Source organism: Poecilia reticulata, linkage group LG15 (genome assembly GCF_000633615.1).
Source record: "Poecilia reticulata strain Guanapo linkage group LG15, Guppy_female_1.0+MT, whole genome shotgun sequence".
Lineage (NCBI taxonomy): Eukaryota > Metazoa > Chordata > Actinopteri > Cyprinodontiformes > Poeciliidae > Poecilia > Poecilia reticulata.
The window spans coordinates 9,140,036-9,167,813 of NC_024345.1; the positions used below are offsets into that span (position 1 = coordinate 9,140,036).

General features: G+C 39.4%; 1 protein-coding gene and 1 long non-coding RNA gene across 2 annotated transcripts; both read left to right on the forward strand.

Moving 5' to 3' along the window:
- Positions 1 to 5,995: 5,995 nt before the first annotated feature.
- Positions 5,996 to 8,918, forward strand: LOC103476635 (homeobox protein Hox-D9b-like). Its single transcript, XM_008429107.1, has 2 exons — positions 5,996 to 6,755; positions 8,157 to 8,918. Exons 1-2 carry the CDS (start codon positions 6,062 to 6,064, stop codon positions 8,399 to 8,401), a joined length of 939 nt encoding a protein of 312 aa, XP_008427329.1. The 5' UTR covers positions 5,996 to 6,061; the 3' UTR covers positions 8,402 to 8,918.
- A 5,838-nt stretch (positions 8,919 to 14,756) lies between these two features.
- On the forward strand, positions 14,757 to 16,885 carry LOC103476637 (uncharacterized). Its single transcript, XR_535518.2, has 3 exons — positions 14,757 to 14,986; positions 15,276 to 15,323; positions 16,477 to 16,885. It is a non-coding gene; the product is annotated as an uncharacterized LOC103476637 (long non-coding RNA).
- The last annotated feature ends 10,893 nt before the right edge of the window (positions 16,886 to 27,778 follow it).

Genomic DNA, 27,778 nt, shown 5'->3' on the forward strand with positions numbered 1-27,778 from the left:
TTTGTAAGTGTTGAAAAAAATCGAGCCGGTGAACATTCAGTCAAATTCTTGGCTAAGTAGAACAGATCTTTTTTATGTTGAGAGCATTATTCCCACTGTTGCGTCTTCTTATATACGTTTTGCAGCATGTTTTAATCCTTTTATTGTCTTTTTGTGTATATTAGAACCAGTTTGGTTGCGGATGAATCGCCAGTCATCAGAATCAACCTCCCTACCTATCCCTTCATGGATTCTTTGAATATTCAAGCTCCAAAAATGATTATGGAAGTGTTAATATCTCTGAAACCCTACATTTCTGTAATTGAGGCTTGTTGTTAGAGTTGTAGTAAAAATGTATTCCTTCATTCCATTTCTCATTGTTATGTTTTTTGTTTGCTATGATCCAGGGACCGACACTGGATATCGGAGACTGAAGACTATCCGATGCAGTAGAGGAGCATGTTGGTGTCCCCGGCCAAACTTCACGAACAGCCCAACTACCTGAAGACAATCTGCGCAGCAAATTCAGAAGTGTCAGATTTCCAGTGCAAGTGTGGAATGTTAAGAATACGGTGTTAATTCAACAACATGAGTGTTGGTGAGTGTTAGTTAAATTCCCTAAAGCAGTGGTCCCTAACCTTTTTATTATCGCGGACCAGTCAAGACTGAAAATTTTGCTGCGGCCCATGGGGGTGGGGGGGAGAACTGTCAGTTAAGGCGGTGTTGGTGTTCCCGCTAAAGCCTGAACATACCCAATTTGGGGTTGTCTTGGACTTTTTATCGCAGCCCGTGGGGTGTACCCTGTCTGGGAAGGAGAATACAACCTGCTGAATGTGACAGGTAGCCAATCAGAAAGCGCGGTGACATAAGAACAGAGGGGAATCCCAAACAGCGGACATATAGTGTAACTGAGAGTCCGGTGGATATCGGAGATGATATGTGGAAATGTTTATTATTATATGTAAAGGTCCTTATTATATATGTTTATGTTTATTCAGTTAAAAATGTTAACTATGAAAAAAGATATTCACTTCCAAATCATAGTGCAGCAAATAGAGCGGCTGCTCCCGTCGTCTTTTATCCACCGCTTTTTCTTTTTGTTACGTCTTTTATCTCTTAAAATGAGTCCAAAAACTATCACTATTGCTTCTGCATTGTCATCCGTGTTTGGTTATTCTAAATTCCCATATGCTATGTTGGGGGATTTGTGGATTTTATTCTGGATTCGGGATGTTTGTGACTGGAATCGGTTCGTGTAATGTGTTGCTCCTGCCGTGTGGCTGGAGAAACGAACCGATCGAACCTGTTGTATTTTCACAGAGGTTTGAAGAATCGGCCGACAATTCTTAAATCTTGCTGTCTAAACCAGACTTAAGACTCACAAGCTCTACTCCTCTCCTCTTGACCACTGCCCAAACGCTCTCTGACTCTGGTCATAGTGACCAGAGTCAGAGAGCGTTTACCATAGTGGTAACGTTTACATATCCCTTCAAAATAAGATACAGATGCGCCACAAAAATGAACATTTTACTTTCGTAAAAATTTTAATTCACAATAATGATAACGGGAGCCCTGACCTTGTTTCTCTGCAACGAGTGTCCGATCTGGGAGTGATGGGAGACAATAACACCTGAAGTGTTGCTTATGCACAGCCTGCTTGGTCTCTACATGGCAAAGTAACTTGAAGCTTCATTGCCTCATTAGCAGCCGGTCGCCGCGTGTTACGCAGAGCGGGGTTGTAATGTGGGAGTCACCTACCAGTCCGGGATAAATCCATTGTCCTGTCTCTTCTCTGGGGATAGTCCCCTTTGCAAAGAAACTTTCCTAAGACATCTGATCTGTTTCTTACTCATTTTGCTGCTTGTGGGCTCAATGTTGGCACGCAAGTAACTGAGAGAATCCGGTTAAAGGATTTTCAAAATAAAAGATCTTCCAGACTCAAATAATACAAAAAACGGAAATATTTCATTATTTCTTGTGTGTCCCGGTACCAATTGGTCCACGGACCAGGGGTTGTGGACCACTGCCCTAAAGTGTACCACAGAGTTAGACCAGACCGAGTGTTGGTTTCTAACCCAACACTCAGTCTGGTGTTGATTTAGATAGCTTATATAGTAGGGTGCCCCATTGTTGACTCATGGTTGCTAAAAACTTTACCAGGCTGACTGATTTTAGTGGCATAGTGGGTGTAAAATATTGAATAAAATGTTGTTACATAACTGGCGTTATTTTCACTCTTATATTTGACTTTATGACACACAAAACTACAAATTAATCGTCCTTATTTTTTCCAAGTTCATTCTGGGTAAAGCTTGTCACCAACGTCATCATCAGTCACTTGGCAACAAATAGCAAACTAGCTAGAGCTACGGAACGTTAACATGTTTTGAATTTGTGTTGTTTCATCATTAGTGACCAGTAGCTTCTTGTTTCTGTTCTTCTCTTGGTTTATTGTACTTCATGTCAGATGGACTTCAAAATGGCATAGTCGCTCTCTGTGGTGGTGAAACTTGTTAGCTCCGCTGTTGCGGACATGTCTATGTTGTAAAGTTAAATTATCATGAGCTTTATCATTTGAGCCCGGTCATTAGCCCTGCCCCCTGGGGCTAATGACCGGGCCGTCTTGTTCCGCTACTGCGTCACAAGACGGTCACAAGCCGGTGCCGTCTGCAGCCATACTGCTGTGTCTTGTCTGGAGCTTATTGTTATAAGGTAAGTTCCATGTTAAAATGATCATGTTTTTGACTATTTCTTATGGAGGTATTATTTTTACGTTTACACGAGTATTGATTCATCGAGTATTGATTCATATACACAGTTCGCTTAACATACATTTATTTGTTTGGACTGTTTATTATCTTAACCTAACATTGTCTGATTAGTTTTGCTCACACTACTTTTTAAAATATTTATTTATTATCTTAATGTTTCTGCTATATTTCTTGTTTTTCCTTCCAGACTGGAAGTCTTCCTCCTTTATATTGGTGAAAAGAAGAGCAGCACCAAAGACACTTCACTATCGGTGACCACAAGACCACCCATGGCCGCTTCCAATGAACTTTCAAAGCTTCACCTTCAGTGCAAAGTACCATGAATGTATGACCTTTGTTGTATATTGCTGTCAGTGCTGTTTGATGTTTTGAAATAAAAGTAGATTATATTCTGCGAATGGTGCTGGYGTTTTTGTAGCATCTAATGTCTTAAAATGAATTTGGAGATTATTGATGGCCAGTAGTTTCTGGGGGAACAAAGGTTTTATTTGCTCTACTGGCTTTTATTTTGGAGTGAATTGACAGAAAAGTGGGTAATGAGAGAAGGGGAAGTGAACCCACCACAGCTGCATTGAAAACTAGAGCCTTCATATATGGGGTGTGCTTAACCCCCTGCGCCACCACAACACACCCTGCCAGTAGAATTTAAAAACTCAGATTTCTATGTTCTATTCTTTACACTGTTCTGTGTTAGATTAACACATTTATAGTGTTAACTTTTGACAATATAATATACACTAGTTTTTGGGTAAATTAACACTGAATTGTATTTGATTTTTTGTGATAGAGTGTTGATTCAACTCTATCACAAATAACACTTTCAAAAGTGTAACTCCTACACCATCCAATGTGGACCTATATAGACACCTTAAAAGTGTAAAATTTAACTCTGTAGGAGTTGATGGAACACTTACAAATTTGCTGTGTGCTAGTGAGTGGACATCTCTTTGGTGGAGTGCAGAGAGGCCCTGCCTCTTATCAACAGAAACAGAAACTGTTGATCTGATTATCAGGTTGGTCTGTTATGTACTGTAATATCCAGTAATCTACCTGTTAAAAAAGGTACTTTATCATATTACATGAACTGCTTGCTTTACATTTTCCACTAGTAGCAGTAACAATTTCATGCATATTGTATTGAAGAAAAATGTATTAAGCGTAATGCATTTTGTATTGCACAGCTGATATGTCAGACCATTTGATAAGCAATATGTGAATAAAAGCAACATGTGAAACATGCACATTATTCCATGTTGTAATATGTTTTATAATTATGGTGCACATTTTGAAATGAATGCATTTGAGAAAATCATTGCCACTTTATTAAATATTTACTTTCCAAAGAATTTTTAAAAGTTCGAAACAATAAAATACCTATTTAATATTAATTACAAATAACTCTTATGAAGTTAAAAAAAATACTCTGAGTTAATATTAAGATCTAACACTGAATTAATGTTAGTAAGTGTTAAATGATTAACTCCAGCAGATTTGGTATTTGACACTTTATAAGAGTTAAGGTACTAACTCTCCAAAAAGAGTTAAATTAACTCTTTCTGTGTTAAATTAACACCCATATAGACACTTTAAAAGTGTTGAAATCAAATCTGACAGAGTTCATTTTTGCCTGCTGGATTTGCTGTGACTTAACCCCAAATTGCCTACCTGCGTATCGGTGTATAAATGTTTGTGAGTTCAAATGGGTGAATGTGACTCCAGTGTAAAGTGCTTTGAGTGGTCAAAATGACTAAAGCGCTATATAAGTTTAGTATATTTATGTGTAAATAGGCCAGATTTGTATAATTTAGACTATGCAGTGTCCCACCAGCAACAATTGTTGCCGACTATAAAACCTACATTTTCACTAACATAACCAACATAAAATGTAATAATTCATAAATATGTTAGGGAGGATCAAGGATTGAAATGCATGCACTTATTTTGTATGAAAAAATTGGGGTTTAAACATTCTTCTCAGAATTAATTATTATCTACACAAATTGTTCTTATTTAATTATACCATTTTCTTTTACCAAAGTAGAATTGTAGGTAAACTGGAATTGAACTGAAGGACTCTTAGACAAAATTACCAGATTAATTTTTTAACTAACAAGTCTATGGTGCGTGATGTTCCCCGAGATCGTTAAAAAATAAAAACAGATCCCTGCGATGCCGCAAATCGTTTGACGCGTCATTAGCCGCTGAATTAGTTTTCCTTCAAAAATGACTGTCTTATTAACAGAGTTAAATCATAGTCTGCTTGTTAATAAAGACTCAAATCAAATTTAGTTACAAACACAGAATTAACTTGTGTTTCTTTTGTGTTAATTTAATCGCGCACATTACAAATGTTTGTAAAACATTAGGGAAATACATTTTAAAAATATTTTAAAAATACCAACATGTTGCAGTTTCTGCTCAGTAGAATGTCAAAATAACACCAAATCATAATCAGTACAATTTTATATATAGCGTGTTATTAACGCTGCAGTTTGGTGTAAAGAGTAAAACATCGCAACACTTTACAAAAGGATCCAGTGGTGCTTCTCCACTCAATGCAACACAGTAGAGTGCATGGTTGTGGGTTTATACAGTAAATGATATAAAAATAGCAGAACACATAGCGGTGTAGAGAGTTGCAGTACTGACGTTTCTAAATGCTATTTTATTTTATTGTTCTGTTTTTAGCTAAAAACAAGATGTCCAACGTTAATTTCGGCATGGGTTCAATCAAAGTTTAGACTCGCTTATGTTATAAACCGCCATTTCATAGCACACGTTATTTCACTGAGCAATAAACAAAAACATATATTGGTCCAGCTCATAAGTATTTTAACCCGAGAATATTGACTGTAAACTTGACGCAACAATGAATTTACTTCCAAAGAATAACATTTCCATTAATCTTGCTTCAAGAAAATCTCCTGTCAGATGCGTCAACGCGCTCATTTTAGGACTTATATCTTAAAACTTTATTTTTAATGGAGTTTATTTATTTAATCATATTTTTTATTTGGCTTTGAAACAGTAGCTGTATTTGCATAAATGTGAATGCTACATTCTGTCAGATCTGCAGCAGCCTGCTTTATATTACATTTCTGAACACAAAAGAATGCTTTGATTTATTCCCCATCCAGACTGAATACGGTCTAATCATGTGATCCACAGTGTAACCAATTGGCAGCCGAGAGGACGGTAAGGGCAGGAGAAAAAAATACTACCATTTTAGGGGAGGATGCAAGCCACTATACCAGCCCAGTGCGTTTTACAGGCGCACTTAAGTGTCTTTTTATTGAAATAATAAAATAAACATGTCGCTAACGAATTATTATTCCATAATGGGTGTCCAAACCGAGGAGGCTTACGGTGCGCATTTTATCCCAGGCAGTTTGCAGGGTTCGACGGCCGGGTGCACGAAGCCTACCCGGGCAGCGGAGCATGAGCAGGAAGAGGAGGGGACCCTGGTCTCACACATCCCGGATTTTTCCCATTTTTCCAACAAAGCGAGTCTGAATGGCTTTTCTCCTTGGACAAACACGTCTATCTCCACCCCGACGTCTTCCCAGATACAAAGCGCATCCGGCGCTTCCCTCCCTGGACTCTTTCACCCACACCCCCTCCTGAGTCATCACCACCACTCTTACTACGGCCCACAAGCTCAGACCCACGCTGAGCACCTCGCGTCCGCGGCAGCGTCCGACAGCAGGTTCGTCCGCTGCTGGGAGGGGGTGAGCCCGGCCTCGGAGACCGCTCTGTCGCAGGTTACACCCAGTTTCCCCGCGTGTCTCCCCACTCAAGGGGAACTGTCTAATCCCAGCCCCACCTATGACGCGGTTAAACCAGAGAGCTCGCCGCTGTCCCGCGACAGCGCCGAGGAGTCCAGCTTCGCTAACCCGGCAGAGGTGGTCCTGGAGCGGCTGGGGACGGCGAAAGAACCTGGGAGGAAGACTGAGCCGAAGAAGGAGGACGAGGAGAGAAATACACGGCAGCAGCAGCTCGACCCGGGTACAGACGTCGTTAAACCGAAATGAAGGAATGTTTATTAGCTGTAAGAAGAGCCAATACACAGGTGTGGCTCAGAGTGTGAGAGTGTTTCTAAGGGGTGTGTGTGTGTGGGGCGGGGGAGGAGAGGCTGTCTGTAGGTGAGTGCGACCAACTTTTATAGGCCTATAAACATCTTGTAAACGCTAAAATATAAAAGTTTATAGTCCATTAAAATAATTAAGGGGCTATTGTTATTTAGCAGCTTGTCACTAAAGGATTAGTAGATTGACTTGGAGAGGTTTTTTTTCCTGACTGAATGCGTTTCTCTCCCGCAAATGCAAAGCTTTTGGTTAAAACGTGTATTATCTGTTTCTGAAATATTAAGTAAATGTGTTTTTATATATGATTATGACATAGAGGTTACATATAATTAAACGTTGACTTTATTTTTTATTTATTTAAGATTTTATTGTCATTGTGTACAAGCCCTGCTGCCAACGACCCAACATCTAGCTGCTGTGCTGTCCTTATGTAAGTTAAAAATATAACAGTAAAGATATGATCTATAAATAAATGATTATTGAAGGCACTAATATTTAGTAGACGTGTAAAAGAAATAAATAAATGAGATCGAAAAATCCTAAAAACGGAAGATGTTTTTTAGACGCAATTTAATTCAGTTTTAATTGTGTTTATTTCAGTCAGTTCAGCGAGTATCTATGTAGAATAAGTTTTTAATTTTATGTTTAGGTGTTCCATCTACCTCTTTGTATTTATTTTTCAATTTTATTTAGGAATTTTCAATTCTTAAATCAAGGACCTTGTTCCTTTTTTAACTGGAAAATTAGCACTCTATATTATTGTATTACCCGTAGTTATAACATTTAAAAACCAAGAAAGAATATATGTAAAATTATAAAAAATAACCACTACCATGACAAAAAGAAACAATATATTGGAGGACAAGCTTGACATTTTGACAATGTTTAATATTTTAGAAATTAAACACTTATAACTAACTAAAATTTAGTTAAATAAGAACAGGCTAGGTTTTGGGAATACATTTTTATTTTATTTTAATCAGTTACATGATTTTTTTTATTTTTTTAATGAAGTCCATTTTAATTGAAACGTGAAACTTGCTGCTGATTCAAGATGGTCTAAAAAGGCTCTTATTCCAGGACTAAAGGACTGTTTAACACACATCTGACTCCATTTAACACTAGTTGAACGTCAGCAACTTTGGTGTAAAAAGTGATTTATTTAGGCTCTGTTCTGTCTTTCTTTTTCACTCTTTAATTGAAACAAAAGTTGCAGGCTCTTAAAGTTTCTCACAGTGGACTGACAAACACACTCTAGCTAGACGAAATAACACCACAGTGTGAGTGGCCTAATTAAAGAATGTGCACTGTCTCTTCACAGAAAATCCATCAGCCAGCTGGATCCATGCCAAATCCACTCGTAAAAAGAGGTGCCCCTACACCAAGCACCAAACCCTGGAGCTGGAGAAGGAGTTCCTCTACAACATGTACCTGACAAGGGACCGGCGCCTGGAAGTGGCAGGACTCTTAAATCTGACAGAGAGACAGGTAAAAATCTGGTTCCAGAACAGGCGGATGAAAATGAAGAAGCTGATGATCCGGGAGAGGAGGAGTATGAATGATTGATGGCTCTGGAGGATGAGTATATATATAAATAAATATATTTTGTCTTTGTTTTTATCTCCCCCATGGTAAGGGGGTGTAGAGGGGAAGAGGTGGTGAAGCTCATTAAACAAAATGCAGAGCCCCATGATGCTCAGCGTCACCTGCCCTTTAAACTGCTACAAGGGAGACCAGGATGCGTTGTAACACCTCAGTGCCATCAGGCCTTAATTTTTTAAATCATCAGAAATCTCCCATCCATGTGTTTTACTGTGAAAACAATCTGGGTCTGATGTAAATTAAAAACACATGTAACAATTAACACTAAAAATAAACAATCAAAAACTGTCTGACCTTAAAGTTGAAATATGTTTAACTACAGAAATTTTCCACCATTACCACAGACAGATTTTTGCCTAATCCAATGAGATTCGATTTGTGGTAAACTGACACAAATTATTGCAGAATTATGAAGTTGAAGACAAATTTCACATGTTTTTTGGTTTTGTTTTGTTAATCCAAGTATGAAAACAGAGGCAGATTTTTGTTTTAAATCCTTTTAGATCTTAAAAGTAAAATTTCAGTTTTTTTCATACAAAATTTGATTTCTGATTTCAACCTTTTTCCTCTGTTTTTCTTAAAACAATTACAAATAGCTCACTCTGAATTATGGAGACCCAAGGAAGAGGATTGATAGAAAATAATCCAGATTTTCTTTAAATTGAAATTTTCAAACACAAGAATTAATTTTATTGATTGGATACATTTTTTGTCTTTACTATTATATGATGTCTGGGCAGACAAATATTATTTATCATATTTGTACATGCAACAGCTGGTAAATACAGAAAATGCTGACAAGAAGTAATTTTCTGCCTTTGTTTTGGAGCACTCCAGCCTACATGCGTCGTATTTGTCGCATACCGAAGTTTTGTACCTCTATAAAAGAAGCAGGTAAAAAAAAAAAACATCACCATGTTGAAAACATGATGGTTGTATCATGCTTTGGGTCTTCTTTTCTCCAGATGTCCAGAGTACAAATTCCTGCCACATTTTCAGATTTCCATTTGTGAAAAATATTAAACACCATCATTTTCCATTCCCCTTCATATTTATGCGCCACTTTGTGTCAGACTAGCTCATACAATCCCAATCCAAAACTCTGCAGTATATGATTGTGATGAAATACCAATAAAGTTTAAGCTTTTTAAGGCGCTATCTCTCATGTCTAAAACTGGAAGCGCTTGAAGCATTTTTTGACTTGATGTAAACTGTTCTTTCAGGAAAAATAAAACCATGATTTAATACTGAATTTATCACGCTCTTTGTAAAATGGCTTTTAGTGCGGCAGGAATATAAACACCACTTACTTGAAGGCATCTCTCCAAAATTAGTCCCAGCAGAGCATCAGCACCGCCTGATGATGGAAAATGGGCTTAAAAACAAATAATAAGGTGATACAAGGGAAAAGAGATGACAGTTTATTGGATAATTGTGAAATATTTTAATATCCCCTGTGTTTGAGTTATCATATTATGCTTCCTTCCAATCCTGCCATGTTTTCACATTCATGGGACTCACATGATCACTTAGCCAATAACACGTACAAGTCTGTTTTGTTGATCTTGCACAACTAAAGGATTAGTTTCATTTGAGAAGCTGTGGTTTGTAAATCCATTAAGCTTCGGTGTTGGTTTCAAATGCAGTTAGCAAAAATATAACATCTATGAGATTATTTTTGTTGTTTTTGTTTTGAAAAATAATCAACTGTGTCTGCAGAAACTTTGACCTGTCGCCCAATAAAAACGAGTTTAATAGCTGAAACTTTAAAACAAGGACGCCTGGAAAGCATCTGCTTACAAAAAGAAACACTTTTATCTGAATTACAATAGCTGCAACCAGGTTTTCAAAAGGACTTTTTGTGTTAGACTGTTTTATGGTTTAAATTTTTCTCAAGTGACATAAAAACACAAACATCTGTCTATGTTTAGCAAAGTGTCTTTTTGAAGACAGAGTTAAACAATATCCGCATATCTTGAGTTTTAAGATTCATTTGTCAAAAAAATTATCAAACTTCTACATTTTTGTATAAAAATGCAGTGAAAAATCTTTATTAAAAACGGATGAAAGAGTATATTTTGTGCATCAGTGTGTGTGTCACACTCAGAAAATGGAAATGGGTTTTCCCTCTGTGTTACAGCTAATTCTGGTGTCCCTTAAAATCAGAAGTAGAACTTTAATCCCTTCCCTGTCTCGTTTTCTCCAAAGTGTGCATGTTGCCTTATATGGGCATATTTCCTTGTTGTTACTGTCGTTGCTATTGTTGTCATTGATGCTGTTGTTGATATATGATGTCATACCTTTATTCCACACTCAAACACACACCAGTCATTGCTAAGCTACATGGCGAGACAAAATCCTACAGCTTGGGTTCGATGGTTTACAGAGACTATCATACATGGGAAAACCAAGCACAATCTCTCAGATTTAGACATTAAAGTATGATATAACCACATTATTAGGATTGCTTTGGAAGTGAAAGGATTATCCTGTCAAATACAAGAGCAAATATTTTCATTTAGCCCTAGCTAGGATTATTTGCTTGAGTAGATTAGATCTGAGAGCTTCACGTTGAAGCGAGAACAACACAATGTGTAAGAGTAAAGGCAAGACGATGAAGTGGATACTCTTGGTGTTTGACAGACTAATTCTTCCATATATTCTAGATTTATTTGAAGGATATTTTTTCATGATGAAGAGGTGGACTCAAAACAACACAATCGTTTTCATTTAACTGGAAGGTTCCATCAGTAAGGCCTTCTTCTTTAAATATGCTGCTCATTGTGCTTATTTTTAAATAAAACAATGATCTTATTAAATCTGTCTCTGTTTTGCTTAATCTCATTTATTTCTAGCAGTTTTGAATAGTACATATTTAATTTATTTATGTTTATGTTTTGTTTTATACATATTTGTTTGTAAATGCAATGCTAAAAAACTAACTGCATCAACTTCTTTTGTGGTTAAAAAAACACCTAATAGAACTCATCTAAGTGAAGATGATGGGAACCGTTTTTCTCATTTGTCATGTGCAGCATCCAGCAGCTCCAATGTTGATAAGGACAGTAATGCATGACAGAAAAACTGCACCCAAATAAACAAACCAAAAACATGTTGACTTGTGTCCAGTTTTGTGTAGTTTCTTGACAGCACTAGAGCTAACAGCACCAATCAATGTTTTTGTTACTAGCAAGCTGTGCTTAAGCTTGATTTGTTGCTTCATCTTTAGCAAAGATTTTTTTAAATAGGTGTTGAAATGTAGCTAGTATTTCACTAACATTTTACCAATGTTCATTTAATAAACTTAACACGAATGTCAATGTATAACTTGCTAGCAAGTTAAGCATTTTAATTAAGAGACTTGACACATCTGAGTGGCGGTTGTGAGGAAAATAAGTGGAAAGTCACTATATTTGAAAAGAATTTAAAAATGTCTCAAAAGTTTATGGTTTAACTAGTTTAGGAATGGGTTAAACTTGCTTGTGAAGTCTAAGCTACTGATGCTAGTTCTTGCCAACAAACCCGTCGGTGCTGTGATTTTTACAGAACTGTTTTAAATGCCAAGTTATTAAAATAGTTTTTAAAGGCTTATCAACATATAATTTGTATGTTATACAATGACTGCATATAAGTTATCATTAAGCATACACCAGGTGACTTCATGAATCAGGGAGAACCCAGAGAGATTTCTGTAGGATGCTCTGCTTCCATGAAACATTGTTGTATGCACTTCAGACTGAAGCAGTATGGGATTTGTATCCTTAATAATTATATGTATTTGGTATTGATTGATCTGAGTTGATATGTTTTAAGTGTTAGGGAAGTTGCAACTGCATGGATTCCGACGTTTTGAATGCAATTTTGTATAAGTTATCTGAATATTGAAATATAAATTGACATTAATCAATGTTGTATCAACTGAAGTCAACAGTAAAACTAAAATTTCGAACTACGTTGTATAAAGAATGAACTAAAGAAATGTATCGCTGTTGATTTATACCGTTTTGGTGACGTAAACAATAGAACTGGATTGAATATTGAATTTTCCTCTAATTTCCATCACTTTTATTGTACGATAAATAAAAGCTGTGTCACGTTCCATGCTTTCTAGAGCAACACTCCTCAAGAACATGTTTCTAGTTATGAAGAAATTCCGAGGTATTTCCATGCTCTCGGGTATGTGTGTTCTGGGTTTTATCCCTCAGAGACACATTTCTGTCTCGTTGTTTTGTCAAAGTCAACGCAGCACCTCAGTTTCCCCCGTTTATTGCGGCCATATAATCCCGTCCTATGCTGCTGCAGGATCATAAAACAACAGCGAGGCTGCATTTGGAGAATAAACGTGACTTTCCCACCACCCCCAACTCTACTGCTGTCAAACCAACACACAGATACACACATCAAGGCACCATAAAATCATTTAGGCCAGACAGGCAGCGCAACAAAATGGCTTTATTGGACACATTTTCCCCGCAGCATAAATGTCCACAGAAATGTTAAAGTCATTGTTTGACCGCGGACCGCATGGACAAGCCCCGATCGTCTTTAAACAGACACAAAATCCAGGAACCAGGTGAGTCCAGATTACAGATTACTTAATTTCCGTCGCGCTGTTTGTACAGGCTTTGGCGAAAGTGCACTATGAGCCCACCAAGAAATTTAAATTGGACTTACATACATTTTCAAGTTTTTATATTTTCCCGAATTTATTCATCTATTCATTCATTTAGTGACTTATACAATAATTTGACTAAATCCATCCGCTTAGCTTTTTCTGCATCGGTAAATGTACAAAAGTCCACTCACAGATTTGAGTGTATTTTTTATTATTTATTTTTTATTTCATATATATGTGTGTGTGTGTGTGTATTAGTTTGTTATATAGGTATTTGTTTTAATATATTAAAAAAGAAATACATATGTTAAAAAAAATCTTAAATTTGAACCATATTGCTGAAAAAATACGAGGCAATATTTCTATTCAAAGGCTCGTGAACAGCAACAGATTAAATTAATTCCATGTAGTGACACATTCTGACCACAGGGTGGGAATGTAGCACTTCCTTTTATCTTGGAGCTGTTCTCATTCTTGAGAGAGGATTGGTTTAGTTACACCTGATTCATGCATTTATTTACTTAAAAAAATATTAGTAAAATAAAGAATAAATTAATAACCTAATTTGTTTATTTTTAAGACAACTAATACTCTACGTTGCCAAACAACAGTTCCTTCGTCTGAAATAGCTCCAAGTCGGCCAAAAGCAAAAACACAATGCTTAGTTTGAACGTGTTACTATTGTTGCTGTATAATAGTTTTTCATATCAGAATAAATGGTACTGTCTTGTATTAATCTAAGAGAGCATATCCGTTTTTCTGATCTTCAAAATAAAATGAAATGATGAACCCCATATATGCTTAGCGATCTTAGAGACTACATGCAGAGAAAACATCAAAATCATAAGCAAACTTTATTATTCGAGGGTGGTTTATTATTCTTTTGACATTAAGCTCAAAAAAATTTATAAAACCTAATATTTATTATAAATTCTTACATTGCGTCGTTTTTGTCCAGAGATGATTGAACGAATACATAAAAATGTCAGCTTTTTTAAATCAGCTGTTCGTCAGTATATGCAACATAATATGAGGATACCAAAATCGACACTGGAAATAAGAACTCACTTAATGTTTTATTACCTTTGAAGATATTTTTTTTATCTGGAAAAGAAAAAGACGTTGATGATTTTGCAAGCTGACCAAAAATAGAAGGTTTCACTGTTATGATATAATTCGATTTGACTGAAACTGCTCTTTATAACTTACAATATCAGCTGACTTTACAAATGCGTATCTCCCGAATAAGCTACTTTTTATAGGCATTTATATACATATGATATACTATAAATCTAGCATAAGGTTAGTTGTATAGCTCACAATAGCTTTTCCTTCTAAACAAGATGAAAATGTGTTCAAAAGGTTGCTGGGATTAATATTAGTAGGCCTCACTTTCAAAGTCTTCAACGTTTAGGCTGAAAATTAGACTATAATATTTTTTAGCTAAATAAAGGCAATAACACAATGATCCTCATGGTTTTAATATTTGGTAGTATATAATAAGTATATTATTTTGGGTTAAGAAATCGTATAGCGCATATTTTTGTCAGGTAAAGAATATTTTGTATTTTGTCCAAAATTAGTATTGTTATGTGGCAGTACTGGATAGCAGCATAAGGCTAATAAAATCTATAAAAAGCAGTTATTTAAAAGTAAATGACTGAAGCCCGGATGTGTGTGTTTGTGTGTAACGTTCTCTGAAACCAAAAATGTCCGCCGACCACCACCAAACCTTTCTCATTCCACACACATCCTCCCTGGCAGTCGCAGCTAATAAAAAACATTTTTACGAGAGCGTGCAGACAGCAATTGGTCGCCGGCGGTCATGTGTGCGCGTGCCCCGCATTCCCTCGCGGTCAGGTTTTTTTCTCGCGCGCTCACCGCAGCGAAATGCGCCTCCTAATGCCTAGGCGTCTCCTCGCTTGGTAAGAAATGTATGTCCTTTTTGTTGTTTTTCATCAACATTTTGGTAGCGTTATTCGTCAGCGGATACTTTATTCGTTAACTGCTTTTAGTTCGAAACATAAAACAGTTTCGAGTTTTGTTTGTTAAAATTTGTCGTAAACGAAGTTTAAAGCCTTTCAAGCAGCCGTTAAAAATTTAATTTTATCATGTCTACATTCCTCTGTGCCCACAGTGATAATTGTTTTCTTTTAAAAAAACTAACTTATTTTATCTGATATGTCATACGCTCTGACTCACCCCCTGTTATCTGGATCTCAGATTGCAGCTGTGGAAGATGGAGTCCATTCTTGGTGGCGATCAAATAAGGTACTGATATTTTGCCATTTAAAAAACATTTATATTAGGTCTAGCTGTTTGCACATACATTTCCGCATTATGCATTGCATTTCTCAGCTTGTAGGTTTGATTATTCGTCAGATTTTGTGTGCAAATTGGCCTCCATGGTCCGTGGAACTGCACTCCCTGCATTTGCAGAGGAAAACCTTCAAAAGAATAAAATGTGCAAACCTCTGCTGTAGTTATAATAATTCTGTTTGTACAATTAATTGTTTGAAATATGTGATATTCAATGAGTTAAGATAAAATGATGCTTCATCCCGAATGGATAAATAATGTTTGTGAATGTGTGATTGTGAAATCTAGCAAGAGATGCTGATGAGGTCTTCACTTGTCTTTATTGTGATGCTGTGCCACATTTTAACTTCTCTTTTATGTTCAGAAAGGAAAATGACTCCTAAAGATTCACATACATATTATGATCTTTTGCATGTTACCTGCTTCTCCTCTGTCAATCCTGACTTGAAGGCACAAAGCAGATTAATTTAACAGTCTTCCTCCATTAGATGCACTTGGACAGAAGGACAGAAAGCAGACAGATTGAGAGTGCTTTCCCTCCCCTGTTTCAGTTTTCAGTGACGTTCTGTTTTACGAGGGAAGCCCGACAGTTGGAGAGACAAAGACGCAGTATTTTTTTCCTGTCTTTTCTTTTTCTTTTTTTTTTTTGAGTTTTGCATTACTTTCTTTTTTCCTCTCTGACAAGGGCAGCAGAGGGAGGGAGAATGCAGAGAAACAAAGACAGTATTTCACTGGTGCTGCCAGTCGAGCTCAACTGTCACTCAGTATTTACAACCCACTGCAATGCGGCACAGAATCTGAGTGTGCCGCATTGTGTATGCGTGCTTGTGTGTGTGTGTGTGTGTGTGTGTGTGCGTGCGTGTGTGTGTGTGTGTGTGTGAGAGAGAGACAGAGAGAGACAGAGAGATAGCTTCTGTATCCTGATGGAGATCTAAAGAAAGGTGGGATATCAACCAATGGTGGCCTCACAAACAAATGTAGACCAAACTGTTGTTCTGTAGGTATTTCTGAAGGCTAAACTTGGTTTTAATCTTCACTGTGGTTGTTTGGGTGATGGCTGTTGGTAAAGGCATGAGCAATGTGTTTCTGTGGATCATCTCCATAGGTAGAGGGAAGCAGATGTGCATGAGAGAAACAAAGAAACAAAAGAAAGCTATACAGTGGTGCAACCGAAGAGGCGAGTGATAAATCAGAAGGAAAAAGAATCCCAGCAATGTGTGCTGAAAGGTTTTTTGTGTTTTTGCGTAAATCACATTTGGGTGAACCTGAAAGTCAGAGGAAAGACCTCAGATTTAGCTGGATCTCATCCAATTGATTTGTTCTGATTAAATGATGTTACAAAAAAAACTGAAATATGCTGTTTAGATATTCCTGAATGCAGCTGTTACTGTTGCTTTTCTGTTTTCAGGCAAGTTCTTAATTTAGGTACCATTCTAAAATGTTTGATTATTTTTTTTTTAGGATCTATATGGCAAAAATCAGCTGACCAGGTAAAACTGTAAAATAAATGTAAAACCCAGACATCCAGCAATCTGTCACCTTCTTTTTAAAGATTAAAGTTTAACCGAGATAGAAGCCTGTAAAAATGAAAAAAAAAAAAAAAAAAATTAAGTTTCTCCTGTGCATAATATGTGCACACCAGAAAGTGTCAGGTTCTCAAGAGAAAGCAGTTTTTTCCCCACCCCTTGAGTGTCTCTTAGGACCTCCGGAGGGTTGATTATTAAATTGGGAAACAAGAGATGAATGAACAAATAGGCCCTGTTGGTTAGGGCCAACTAACCTAACCAACAGGTTGGCCCTAACCAGGGGGCCCTGTTTTAGGGCCCCCTGTTGGCCCTAACCAACTCAAGCTGAAATTGAAATGAATTGAAATGAATTGAAATGCTTAGATATTTCAAAAAACATTGTTAAAATCTCCTTACCAAGGCATATTTCAAGCATTTAGCATGATGGCTAAATACTTGAAAGTTAGCATTAGCAGTCCTGCTAATTTTGGCTGGTAAGAAAACCCTAAATGAAGTTTAGCAGGAAATAAGATTTCATAAAACAAATAAAAATGGTAGTTTGATTGCACATTGATTTTTTTCCACAGTGAATTACGGTCAAGTTTGCTTTCGCTGGAATTCCTCTTGACAAATGAAATTTCCATTTTAGTCACAGTGTCCTGAAAGCGTCTGTGTGTCAGAGCTCTGACCCCAGCAGCTGTCTACATCTTATTCATTTCACTTGAATTCTTGAATTCTTTGCTTTTCAAACCTCTCAAAGTGGTGCCTATCAACATAGCTTCTGCCTCTCTTCATTCTCCAATTTTTTTTGCACTAAACTTTTCATGATTTTTTTTATAAAATACAAGTCAAGTTCAAAGTTCTTTACACCATAAAAAGATAATGCAGTCACCAACTATGAAGCAGAAATAAACATGAAATTTTTTCAAATGGCCTTCATTAAAATCACCAAACAAATCAACTATATTGATCAAAGTTCTGGGCTTTGATCAATATAGTTGATCAAAGCCCAACTCCAACTCCTATAGTTGGAGTTGCCCACGGTGAGAGGCGCCGGGCTGGAGTGGGCATACTTGTTGCCCCCCATTTGGGCGCCTGTACGTTGGGGTTCACCCCGGTGAACGAGAGGGTAGCCTCCCTCCGCCTACGGGTGGGGGGACGGGTTCTGACTGTTGTTTGTGCTTACGGGCTGAACGGCAGTTCAGATTACCCACCCTTCTTGGAGTCCTTAGAGRGGGTACTGGAGAGTGCCCCTCCTGGGGACTCCCTTGTTCTACTGGGAGACTTCAACGCTCACGTGGGCAATGACAGTGAGACCTGGAGAGGCGTGGTTGGGAGGAACGGCCCCCCCGATCTGAACCCAAGCGGTGTTCTGTTGTTGGACTTCTGTGCTTGTCACGGATTGTCCATCACAAACACCATGTTCAGGCATAAGGGCATCCATATGTGCACTTGGCACCAGGACGCCCTAGGCCGCAGTTCGATGATTGACTTTGTTATCGTCTCATCGGATTTGCGGCCGTATGTCTTGGACACTCAGGTGAAGAGAGGTGTGGAGCTGTCCACTGACCACTACCTGGTGACGAGTTGGCTCCGGTGGTGGGGGAGGAAGCCGGTCAGACCTGGCAGGCCCAAATGTGTAGTGAGGGTCTGCTGGGAATGTCTGGCGGAGTCCCCTGTGAGACGGAGCTTCAACTCTCATCTCCGGCAGAACTTCGAACACGTTCCGGGGGAGGTGGGGGACATTGAGTCTGAGTGGACCATGTTCCGTACCTCCATTGCCGAGGCGGCCTATCGGAGCTGCGGCCGCAAGGTTGTTGGTGCCTGTCGCGGCGGCAACCCTCGAACCCGTTGGTGGACACCTTTGGTGAGGGATGCTGTCAAGCTGAAGAAGGAGTCCTACCGGGCCTTTTTGGCCTGTGGGACTCCAGAAGCAGCTGATGGGTACCGGCGGGCGAAACGGCATGCGGCTCGGGTTGTCGCTGAGGCAAAAACTCGGGCGTGGGAGGAGTTTGGAGAGGCCATGGAGACAGACTTCCGTATGGCTTCGAGGCGATTCTGGTCCACCGTCCGGCATCTCAGGAGGGGGAAGCAGTGCAACACCAACACTGTTTATAGTGGGGATGGTGCGCTGCTGACCTCAACTCGGGACGTTGTGGGCCGGTGGGCAGAATACTTCGAAGACCTCCTCAATCCCACCAACATGCCTTCTGTTGAGGAAGCTGAGCATGGGGACTCTGGGCTGGGCTCTCCAATCTCTGGGGATTAGGTCGCCGAGGTGGTCAAAAAGCTCCTCGATGGCAGGGCCCCAGGGGTGGATGAGATCCGCCCGGAGTTCCTTAAGGCTCTGGATGTTGCGGGGTTGTGTTGGCTAACGCGACTCTACAATATCGCATGGACATCGGGGGCAGTTCCCCTGGACTGGCAGACTGGGGTGGTGGTCCCCCTGTTTAAAAAGGGGGACCGGAGGGTGTGCTCCAATTACAGGGGGATCACACTCTTAAGCCTCCCTGGTAAGGTCTATTCAGGGGTCCTGGAGAGGAGGGTCCGTCGGATAGTCGAACCTCGGATTCAGGAAGAGCAGTGTGGTTTTCGTCCTGGTCGTGGAACACTGGACCAGCTCTACACCCTCAGCGGGGTCCTGGAGGGTGCATGGGAGTTCGCCCAACCAGTCTACATGTGTTTTGTGGACTTGGAGAAGGCGTTCGACCGTGTCCCTCGGGGGGCCCTGTGGGGGGTACTCCGGGAGTATGGGGTACCGGGCCCTTTGATACGGGCTGTCAGGTCCCTGTATGACCGGTGTCAGAGTCTGGTCCGCATTGCCGGCAGTAAGTCGGGCTCGTTTCCGGTGAGAGTTGGACTCCGCCAAGGCTGCCCTTTGTCACCGATTCTGTTGAGCCAAAAAGCGAAGCTCTCGATTTACCGGTCGATCTACGTTCCCACCCTCATCTATGGTCATGAGCTTTGGGTCATGACCGAAAGAACGAGATCACGGGTACAAGCGGCCGAAATGGGTTTCCTCCGCAGGGTGGCTGGGCTCTCCCTTAGAGATAGGGTGAGAAGCTCGGTCATCCGGGAGGGACTCAGAGTAGAGCCGCTGCTCCTCCACGTCGAGAGGAGCCAGTTGAGGTGGCTCGGGCATCTGGTAAGGATGCCTCCTGGACGCCTCCCTGGTGAGGTGTTCCGGGCACGTCCCACCGGGAGGAGGCCTCGGGGAAGACCCAGGACACGCTGGAGGGATTACGTCTCTCGTAATCCCTCCAGGCCTGGGAACGCCTTAGGATTCCCCCGGAGGAGCTGGAAGAAGTGGCTGGGGAGAGGGAAGTCTGGGCCTCCCTTCTGAAGCTGCTGCCCCCGTGACCCGACCCTGGATAAGCGGAAGAAAATGGATGGATGGATGATCAAAGTTCAGTTATTATGAATCAAGGGGAACTCTGACAATGCCGGTTTTCAGCCTTCAGTTAAAGGAACTCAGTGTTTCTTCTGTTTACAGTTTTCTGGAAGTTTGTTCCAGATTAGTGGAGTGTAAAAATGCCGCATTCTCTGAACATCCAGAGTCTTTTCTGATCACCTTTTGTGGCCTATATCCTGGTTGTGGATGATCTCCATGGCAAACTGTTAAGTTAGCAGTGAGTCTAATGTCTGCTCCGGACAAAACATGGCATTTATGTATCAGAAATACATTCTTCATTGGTTTTAGACACAGGTCATATTTTCTAATTTAGCCAGAAATAGAATCTGGATCATTAGTTTGTTGAGATATTCATCAAAATAAACAAAAAGGTATGACTGTGTCATATATATTGATTTCACTTTTGAAAGGAATTTCTTAAGATAAAGGACTATTCAATTATGCTGTAATTTATAGAAATGTGCGTGTAAATAGGACGAACTTTATGTAAGAACAACTTCAAGTAAAACGACAAAAATAAAAAACTTTGTGTTTTATGAACACTAGATGGCGCGCTAGACTCAACAATGGTTTGCCTCTGTCCAGCTTGTGGCGCACACTCCGATCGAGGCTCCATATTTACCTCCAGCTGGGCCTGCTCAGCGGTCAGGGGAGGCTTCTCCCATGTACCGAACAGAGTCTGCTGCCTCCAGCCGCCCAGAACTCCCGTCATGGAGGCGGTCTTGTGAGAAATTCTGTTCCCCTGTGAAAATCTGTTCCCCCTGTGTCGGGAGTGCGCATTGCAGCCAGAGAAGTGGATCCGGCGGATCTGACCATATTCACGGTGCTTCTGATCGATTTCTCGGTAAAAAAAAAAAAAAAAAAAAAAACTACTTATATAATCATATTAATGTTGTAACTTTCAGTTTAATCGCCAGCTATCAAAATAAAAATACATACATAAATAAACGAGGTCTTGTGTGGAGGTCTTTACGCTGTTTCCACTTCTCTGGCTGCGGTGCGCGCTCCCGACAAAGGGGGAACAGATTTTCACAGGGAAACAGAATTTCTCACAAGGGGAACTGAAAGATGCGTCACTACGCAAATGTCGTCGACACCTTACAAGTTTCTCTGAGCGTGCCTCTCTGCAGAAATCACATTTTTCATTCATGCAAATAATTTAATTTCATTTAATTTATCACTTAGTTTTGATCGATTGCTGAAGATTTGTGAAACATGAAGTGTGCATTTATAACCGAAGCAGGTGAATCATCAGGTGTTTGATGTTTGAGACGTTTGCCTGTCTCTTGATTTAGCAGACCACCTCCAGCATTTTGGGAGTCCCTGCTAAAGCAAGCAAAGCGGTGTCCACTTTAACACAGTGACACACACAAACGCACACACACACACACAAACGCACACACACAGACAGCGAGAGAGAGAGAGAGAGAGAGAGAGAGAGAGAGAGAGAGAGAGAGAGAGAGAGAGAGAGACCCGCTGTGTGTTTTCACAGAGCTTGTTTATGGTTTTATTGCTCCCCATTTACGGAACTTAAAGCAGGAAACAAATGCTCCTTACTGCATTCCAGACACATCCGGAAAAATGCGTCCAGTTTCTGCTTGTGTTAGGAGCAAAACCTGTGCGATATTTATCCGATTGACAGAAAAAAAAAACTTAATTTCATTCAGTAAAAGAAGCTGTGTCAAATATTGGAGATAAAAGAATTGAGGAATGAGGCATAAAGAGGGGAGAATGGTTTTTACTAAAATTGAGCCCAGATTGGTAATTATCCAGAGCACAGCCCCCCAGTAGTGATTAAAGGTCTGTTCCCACTTTTTTTTTTTTTTTTTTTTCCTTTGGCGCCATTATCAAATAAAGTGACTCTCGGTGCAGGACCCTAATAATTTATGAACCCATGTGGGAGATGGGGGGAAAAAGGCGGAACACGTGATGGTAATAAAGTGTGTTTTATTGCTGCCGTTTGACAAGCCCCAAAATATAACAGAGAGAGAAAAGCAGAGCGGCGGCCAGATGGGACCATGGCAGATATTTGTCCCAAATCAACAGAATGCGGCGCTCTGGATCTCTGCGGAGACTATCTACTGATCGGTTTCGATCTGCTTCCAAAGCGGGATTTTCTTTCTTTCTTCCATTACTTTCATCCCCCGTTTAACAGAAGCCAACGTGTTTTAACGCGAGATCTGGATAGAGCGAGTAAGTAACCTGCGTCTAGTTTTCATATTTGACGCAGATATCCAGTTATGACCGCGTCAAAAAAGGAGGAAGGGTGGATGTGTGAAGTGTGTGTGTGTGTGTGTGTGTGTGTGTGTGTGTGTGTGTGTGTGTGTGTGTGTGTGTGTGTGTGTGTGTACGCGCGCGCGCACGTACGCCATTGGAGTTTGTGTGTGTGTGTTGAGTGGGGGTATTCCTCCCTCACTAAAGTAAATGCCGAGGGAATCCCCTCACCGTAGATGTGAGAAGGTTCAGAAATTCACTTGTAGTCCAGAATGTCCTCGTGTAAATAAATCAAACCAAAAGTTGAGGTGAGGTCGAAAAAAAAGAAGAACGTGAAAGAGATAGACGTTATGTGTGTTTACTGCTTCCGGTAACCACAGCGCTGTTTGCTGATAGTTTGGAAAAAATCCTATTTTAAAATTCTAAGAAAAACTTTAAAAATTTCTTAAATTATTAAAAACTATTTTTATAAAATAAATCTGTTATTGATCAATTTTCGAACAGAAAATAGAATACACCAACTCTCTTTAAAAGGCTCTGCATTACTAAAATAGGTAATGGATAATAACACATTTATATTTAAGTCAATGAATATTTTTTTCATGTCGCATCTTTCATACAAATGATGCAGATCAAATCGCCGTGCCAACAGAGCATGCGCGTTCAACCGAAGAACAACTAGTAAAACAAGGGCTTTTAATAAATGGACCGAGAAATAAAATGTAGGCTATAAAACTCTATAAGGTATAAAAATTGTAAAAATGAAGAAAAAAACAATTTTAAATAAATTATTTTTAGAGTTTCGTCCAAAAAAGCCAATGTTTCTTAATTAATTCACAACGAAAAGAAAAAAAAACATTTCAGGATATACATAAATTTAAAGGGTGAAAACTATTGTAGCTTTATTTTAAAAATGCTGTTAGCAGATCTAGAATATTCTCGTGAATGCAGCTCCGGTCTCTTTCTGAAATCTCAGATTCGTTTAGTCGACTCAGGCAATAATCAGTGTTATCTATTAGTGCTGTAAAACCTTTTTCCTGTTTGGGTTTAAAATCCTGTTTTGGATTTTAAATCAGATTTTCAGCTTAGAAGCATTAAGACCAAGTTCAGTTATTTAGAATGTTTTTTTGAGGGAAAATCTGCTGACCTTTTACATTTGTGTTACACGCAGTTTCAGTCAGCAGTTTCAGTCAGGGGTGAAAAAAGTATCATCAAACCTGCAGGAAATAATAGTAAGAATTGTTCTGTATGTATAGAAAATGTCACAAAAACAAATTAATAGTTTTCATTTTTACACTAAGGATTTAATTTGTTCGCTGCAGAAGATGGGAAGATGGAAAACATTTACTCTTATAGAAATTCAACTGAATAAACACGAATTAATTTTTCGTGTTTATTTTTATTTTTTTACATTTATATTTTATTTTATTTTTTCCCCCCCAAGATGAGGCCAAAAAACCTCTTCATCACTCAGCGGATTTTTATTAACACTCAGATCCGCTGCTTTAGGCGCCTGAGGCAAATCTCCTGCAACACGCTGCTTTATTTGATTTTCTAATTAATTATTCATATTCCGGAGGAAAAAAGATAACCAGAAAGCTGAAATAGTTTTCTGTTCTCTTCTGATGACTCGTTTTATTTTCACCCAAACTGGACACTCGGTAATATTTATGCTGCTTAGATGAGTAGAAATTTGATCCATAAGAGTTCAAAGATTTATTTTTTTTATGAAATTTAATCCATGTCATTTTCGGTGCCTGAATCTGACTGTGCGCCCACTCCGCTCCGTCTGAGACGGCGCGTTGCGGATCCGAAGAGCCTGGAGTTCGCAGTTAATGTCTAAACCGGGTTAAAGGAGAATCCAGCTCGGCTTTGACCCGGGAGCGGGCCGTGGGTGGAGGGGTGAGCCGGCGGTCAGCCTGTCTAAGATGAAAAAGTGAAACGACCCCCAGAAAGAAAAGCCACAACTGAATGCGCTGCGCGCTCTCTCTCTCTTTCTCTCTCTCTCTCTGACTGGGATCAGAGGTGAATTTATTTCCAACCTTTTGCGGAGAACACGTACGTTTGCGGTCATGCCAGCTCCTGTTTTTGTGGTTGTTTTAATGTTATTATATTCAGATTCATTTCTAACGGAGGTTTGCAGACGCATCAAAGAGAGAAACATAATCACAGAGGCTAAATCATGAGAGGAGATTGGCAACAATGGCGTGACGTTAATTAATACCTCTGGAGTAAATCAAATCACGGCACTAGATCTCTGCAGAAACGAGCGAATCGTGTGGATTAAAATCATCAGAATTTTATATCAAATCTAAAAGCGAATTGGTGCAGGTTGGGTCTTTAATGTCGCTTTTTGCACAACAATCGTCCAAACCCGCGCGGAACAATGGGCTCGCGACTCCCGCAGGCCGCGTGAACTCTGCGTGGCTCTCCCCACCCCTCAACCCCACCCACACCGTCCTCCTCCCGCGGTGGCCTGTCCGGCGGTCTGAGGACTAATGAAACGGTGAAGCAGCGGTCAACGATTCTGCCTGACCCTGCGGCTGACCTGCGGGCAGCTAGGCTACATTCTTACAGAAGAATGCTCTTTTAAACAGCGAAGCGTCGCTCCCCTCCGCTCGTGTTGTTGTTTGCCTCCAAAAAGGTTCAAACTCCATTCAGGAGGTGCGATCAGCTAATGACTCTCCATTTAACCGAGAATCTGAGGCAAGAAGAATCTTGAAAAATGAACCTTTTTGTGTACTCTAATAGTTAAAACTGAAAGAAGATTTGTGTGTGTGTGTGTGTGTGTGTGTGTTTGTGTGTGTGTGTTTGTGTGTGTGTGTGTGTATCTGCAAAAAAGAAAAAAGTGAAGCTTCATTTCTCATCTCAACTATCAACTAACCCCAACCCTCCAAGAAGGATTGTAAGGGATAGATCAACAGTTTTTGGAGCTCAAAACTTTGAAATTATGAAATTTGGTTCATTCTTGGAAAAAAAAAACGGAAACTGTCTTTTACAGAACTGGCCAATCAGAGTCAGAGGCCGATATCACCATGTACAGTCATGACCTCAAGATCCTCAGCATTACGCACTATTTAGTTTGGATAATATTTCTGACATTAATTAGTATAATGTATAAATGGAACCTGGTAGAGGCAGCGGTTAGGGGCTACAAACAGTTAGAATCCGTGAATCCCATGAAACCCTCTCAGCGCTAACACAAGAGTTCAAACACCGAATATATCATAATGTGCAATAAAACAATCACGGAAAATCGTCTTACCAAAAGCTAGCATCTTCCTTATTTCTGCTCTTTGGGGGTACAGCCAATCAATGACAAGGAAAGTAAATGGTGCTCTCTGATTGGCTGCTTTGCAGACTAAGAACATGTCAGGTAGTGTCCAGCTTCAGAAGCTGCAATTTCTTTGTCATATCTTAAATATGAAAACATATTGCAGTATGTTTTGGGTGGTAAAAATACACAAATAGGTAAATTTGTAAATACTGAGCTGGGATTAGGTGGGGCTCCACTCCTGTTTGCTTTCTACAGAATCAATAGGGTTAATGTTTCTCTTCTTCTGCTAGTGACTGACTGACCATTTTCTTTTACGTAGTTAATGCTATAGTTCGATGCCTAGTCTCTCTGACCTTAGAGCCATATTATAAAACTGCCACTCCCTTATATACAAACCTTTGTGTTAATTTAACGTTGTGGAGTTTGTTTAAAGTGGCTATGTCTAATGTTAAGGTTACCAATGAATGGTTTCAATAGAGCAATTTATGGATTACTAAACAAGAAAGAAATTAGATTAAATAAAAAAAAAAAAACTGAAATCAAATAGCAAATAATTTTGTTTACTTATGACCGATGCTAATTTACAACCAACTGGTTTGTGAATGTTGAAAATAGCATAGCATTGGCTTGTACTATTTACTTAATTTAATTAATTTAAATTCAGTGGACAAACTCATTCTCTACCGTGAACTATACTCATTAACTCATCCCACTATTATTGCTGTTCTCATGTATGATTGTTTTACTGTTACCATTTCTCACATCTACTTATGGAAGAGATTCATGAAAGTCTGAGAGGATGTCACATAGTCCAAAATGGTATCCTGTGAAAAAGGATCAAGTCTTCTTCTCTAAGGCAACAAATCAGGTCACAATTTTAGAACCAGTGTTTGGTTTCCTTCTGCATAATGTTCAAGTAATCAAGCTTCACTCAAAGTTTAGCTCTGCGCAACACACTGTCTACCTTTTTTTTCACTTTGGACCAACAAATGGTTCTGATACAGTTTTCACCAACTGCTTATTCAAGCAGACATGGGAACTTAGTGTGACATGTAAACAGTTACAGAATTAATGTCTGTGAAAGAAGAGAAAATTGCCCAGGGCAAGAAATGGGAACATAAATTTCGAATGGCATCTTGACCAGAACGTGTCACAAACATTGAGAATTATATAACTGTCCATAAGATTCATAATAGCCCTGCTCTGTCTGTGAATAATGATAGCAGAGAGGCTGGATGGAGCCACATATTGACTCAAAAGCAACACTTTGGTGATTATTTACGTATGTATTACAAGGTCTCTGTAATTGATTGTTTTATGTATAGGCTTTTAAGCAGAAACAGTCAGCATGACAATGCCAATAGTCAGCGTGCTTTTACAAACATTGATTCAAACAGCCTTGATTAAAACTTGTTCAGAGCTTTCAGCTCATGTCAGATGTTGAGCCATAAACATTTATGGAAGCTGGGAACCATCACGAGCGGCAGGATCTGAATGGGAAGTCAAGTTTCACCCTGGGGGCTGAAATCCTGATGGGTGCTGAGATCCCCCTTCGTGTCCAGACTGAGGCCCACACAGGCCAGGCTTGGAAGAGACCACCAGCAGCTTTCTGCTTGTTTACCAGCAGCTCTGACCAAGAACCAGTCCTCCCTGCCTCCCTCAAGAAAATAAGTTTGAAAAACAATTGGCACCCTTCTGGATTTTTCTCAGTCTTTGCTTCTCTGGCACATCGCATTGTCTCAGGTTATCAAATACAATTATATATATATATATATATAGCCTCCCATCTAACTGATATTACTTTGACTTATTATGGAGTGAACTGATTCAGCATATGCATGCTCATCAGTGTGCAATAATGTAAATGGGACTTTTAGATGGAAATCGCCTTAACACAGAAGGTTTATTTCTGTCAATCAAGTTATATTTTGAGATGAATATTGGTTTAGAAAACGACTGAACTGTGCTACTTGATTCGTATATTTTATATACAATTCAA

Bases quoted from the DNA above. Each gene is read 5' to 3' on its own strand.
- LOC103476635 (XM_008429107.1), top strand. From the start codon at position 6,062: ATGTCGCTAACGAATTATTATTCCATAATGGGTGTCCAAACCGAGGAG. The intron at 6,756-8,156 runs GTACAGACGTCG...GTCTCTTCACAG, and splicing joins GCAGCAGCAGCTCGACCCGG to AAAATCCATCAGCCAGCTGG.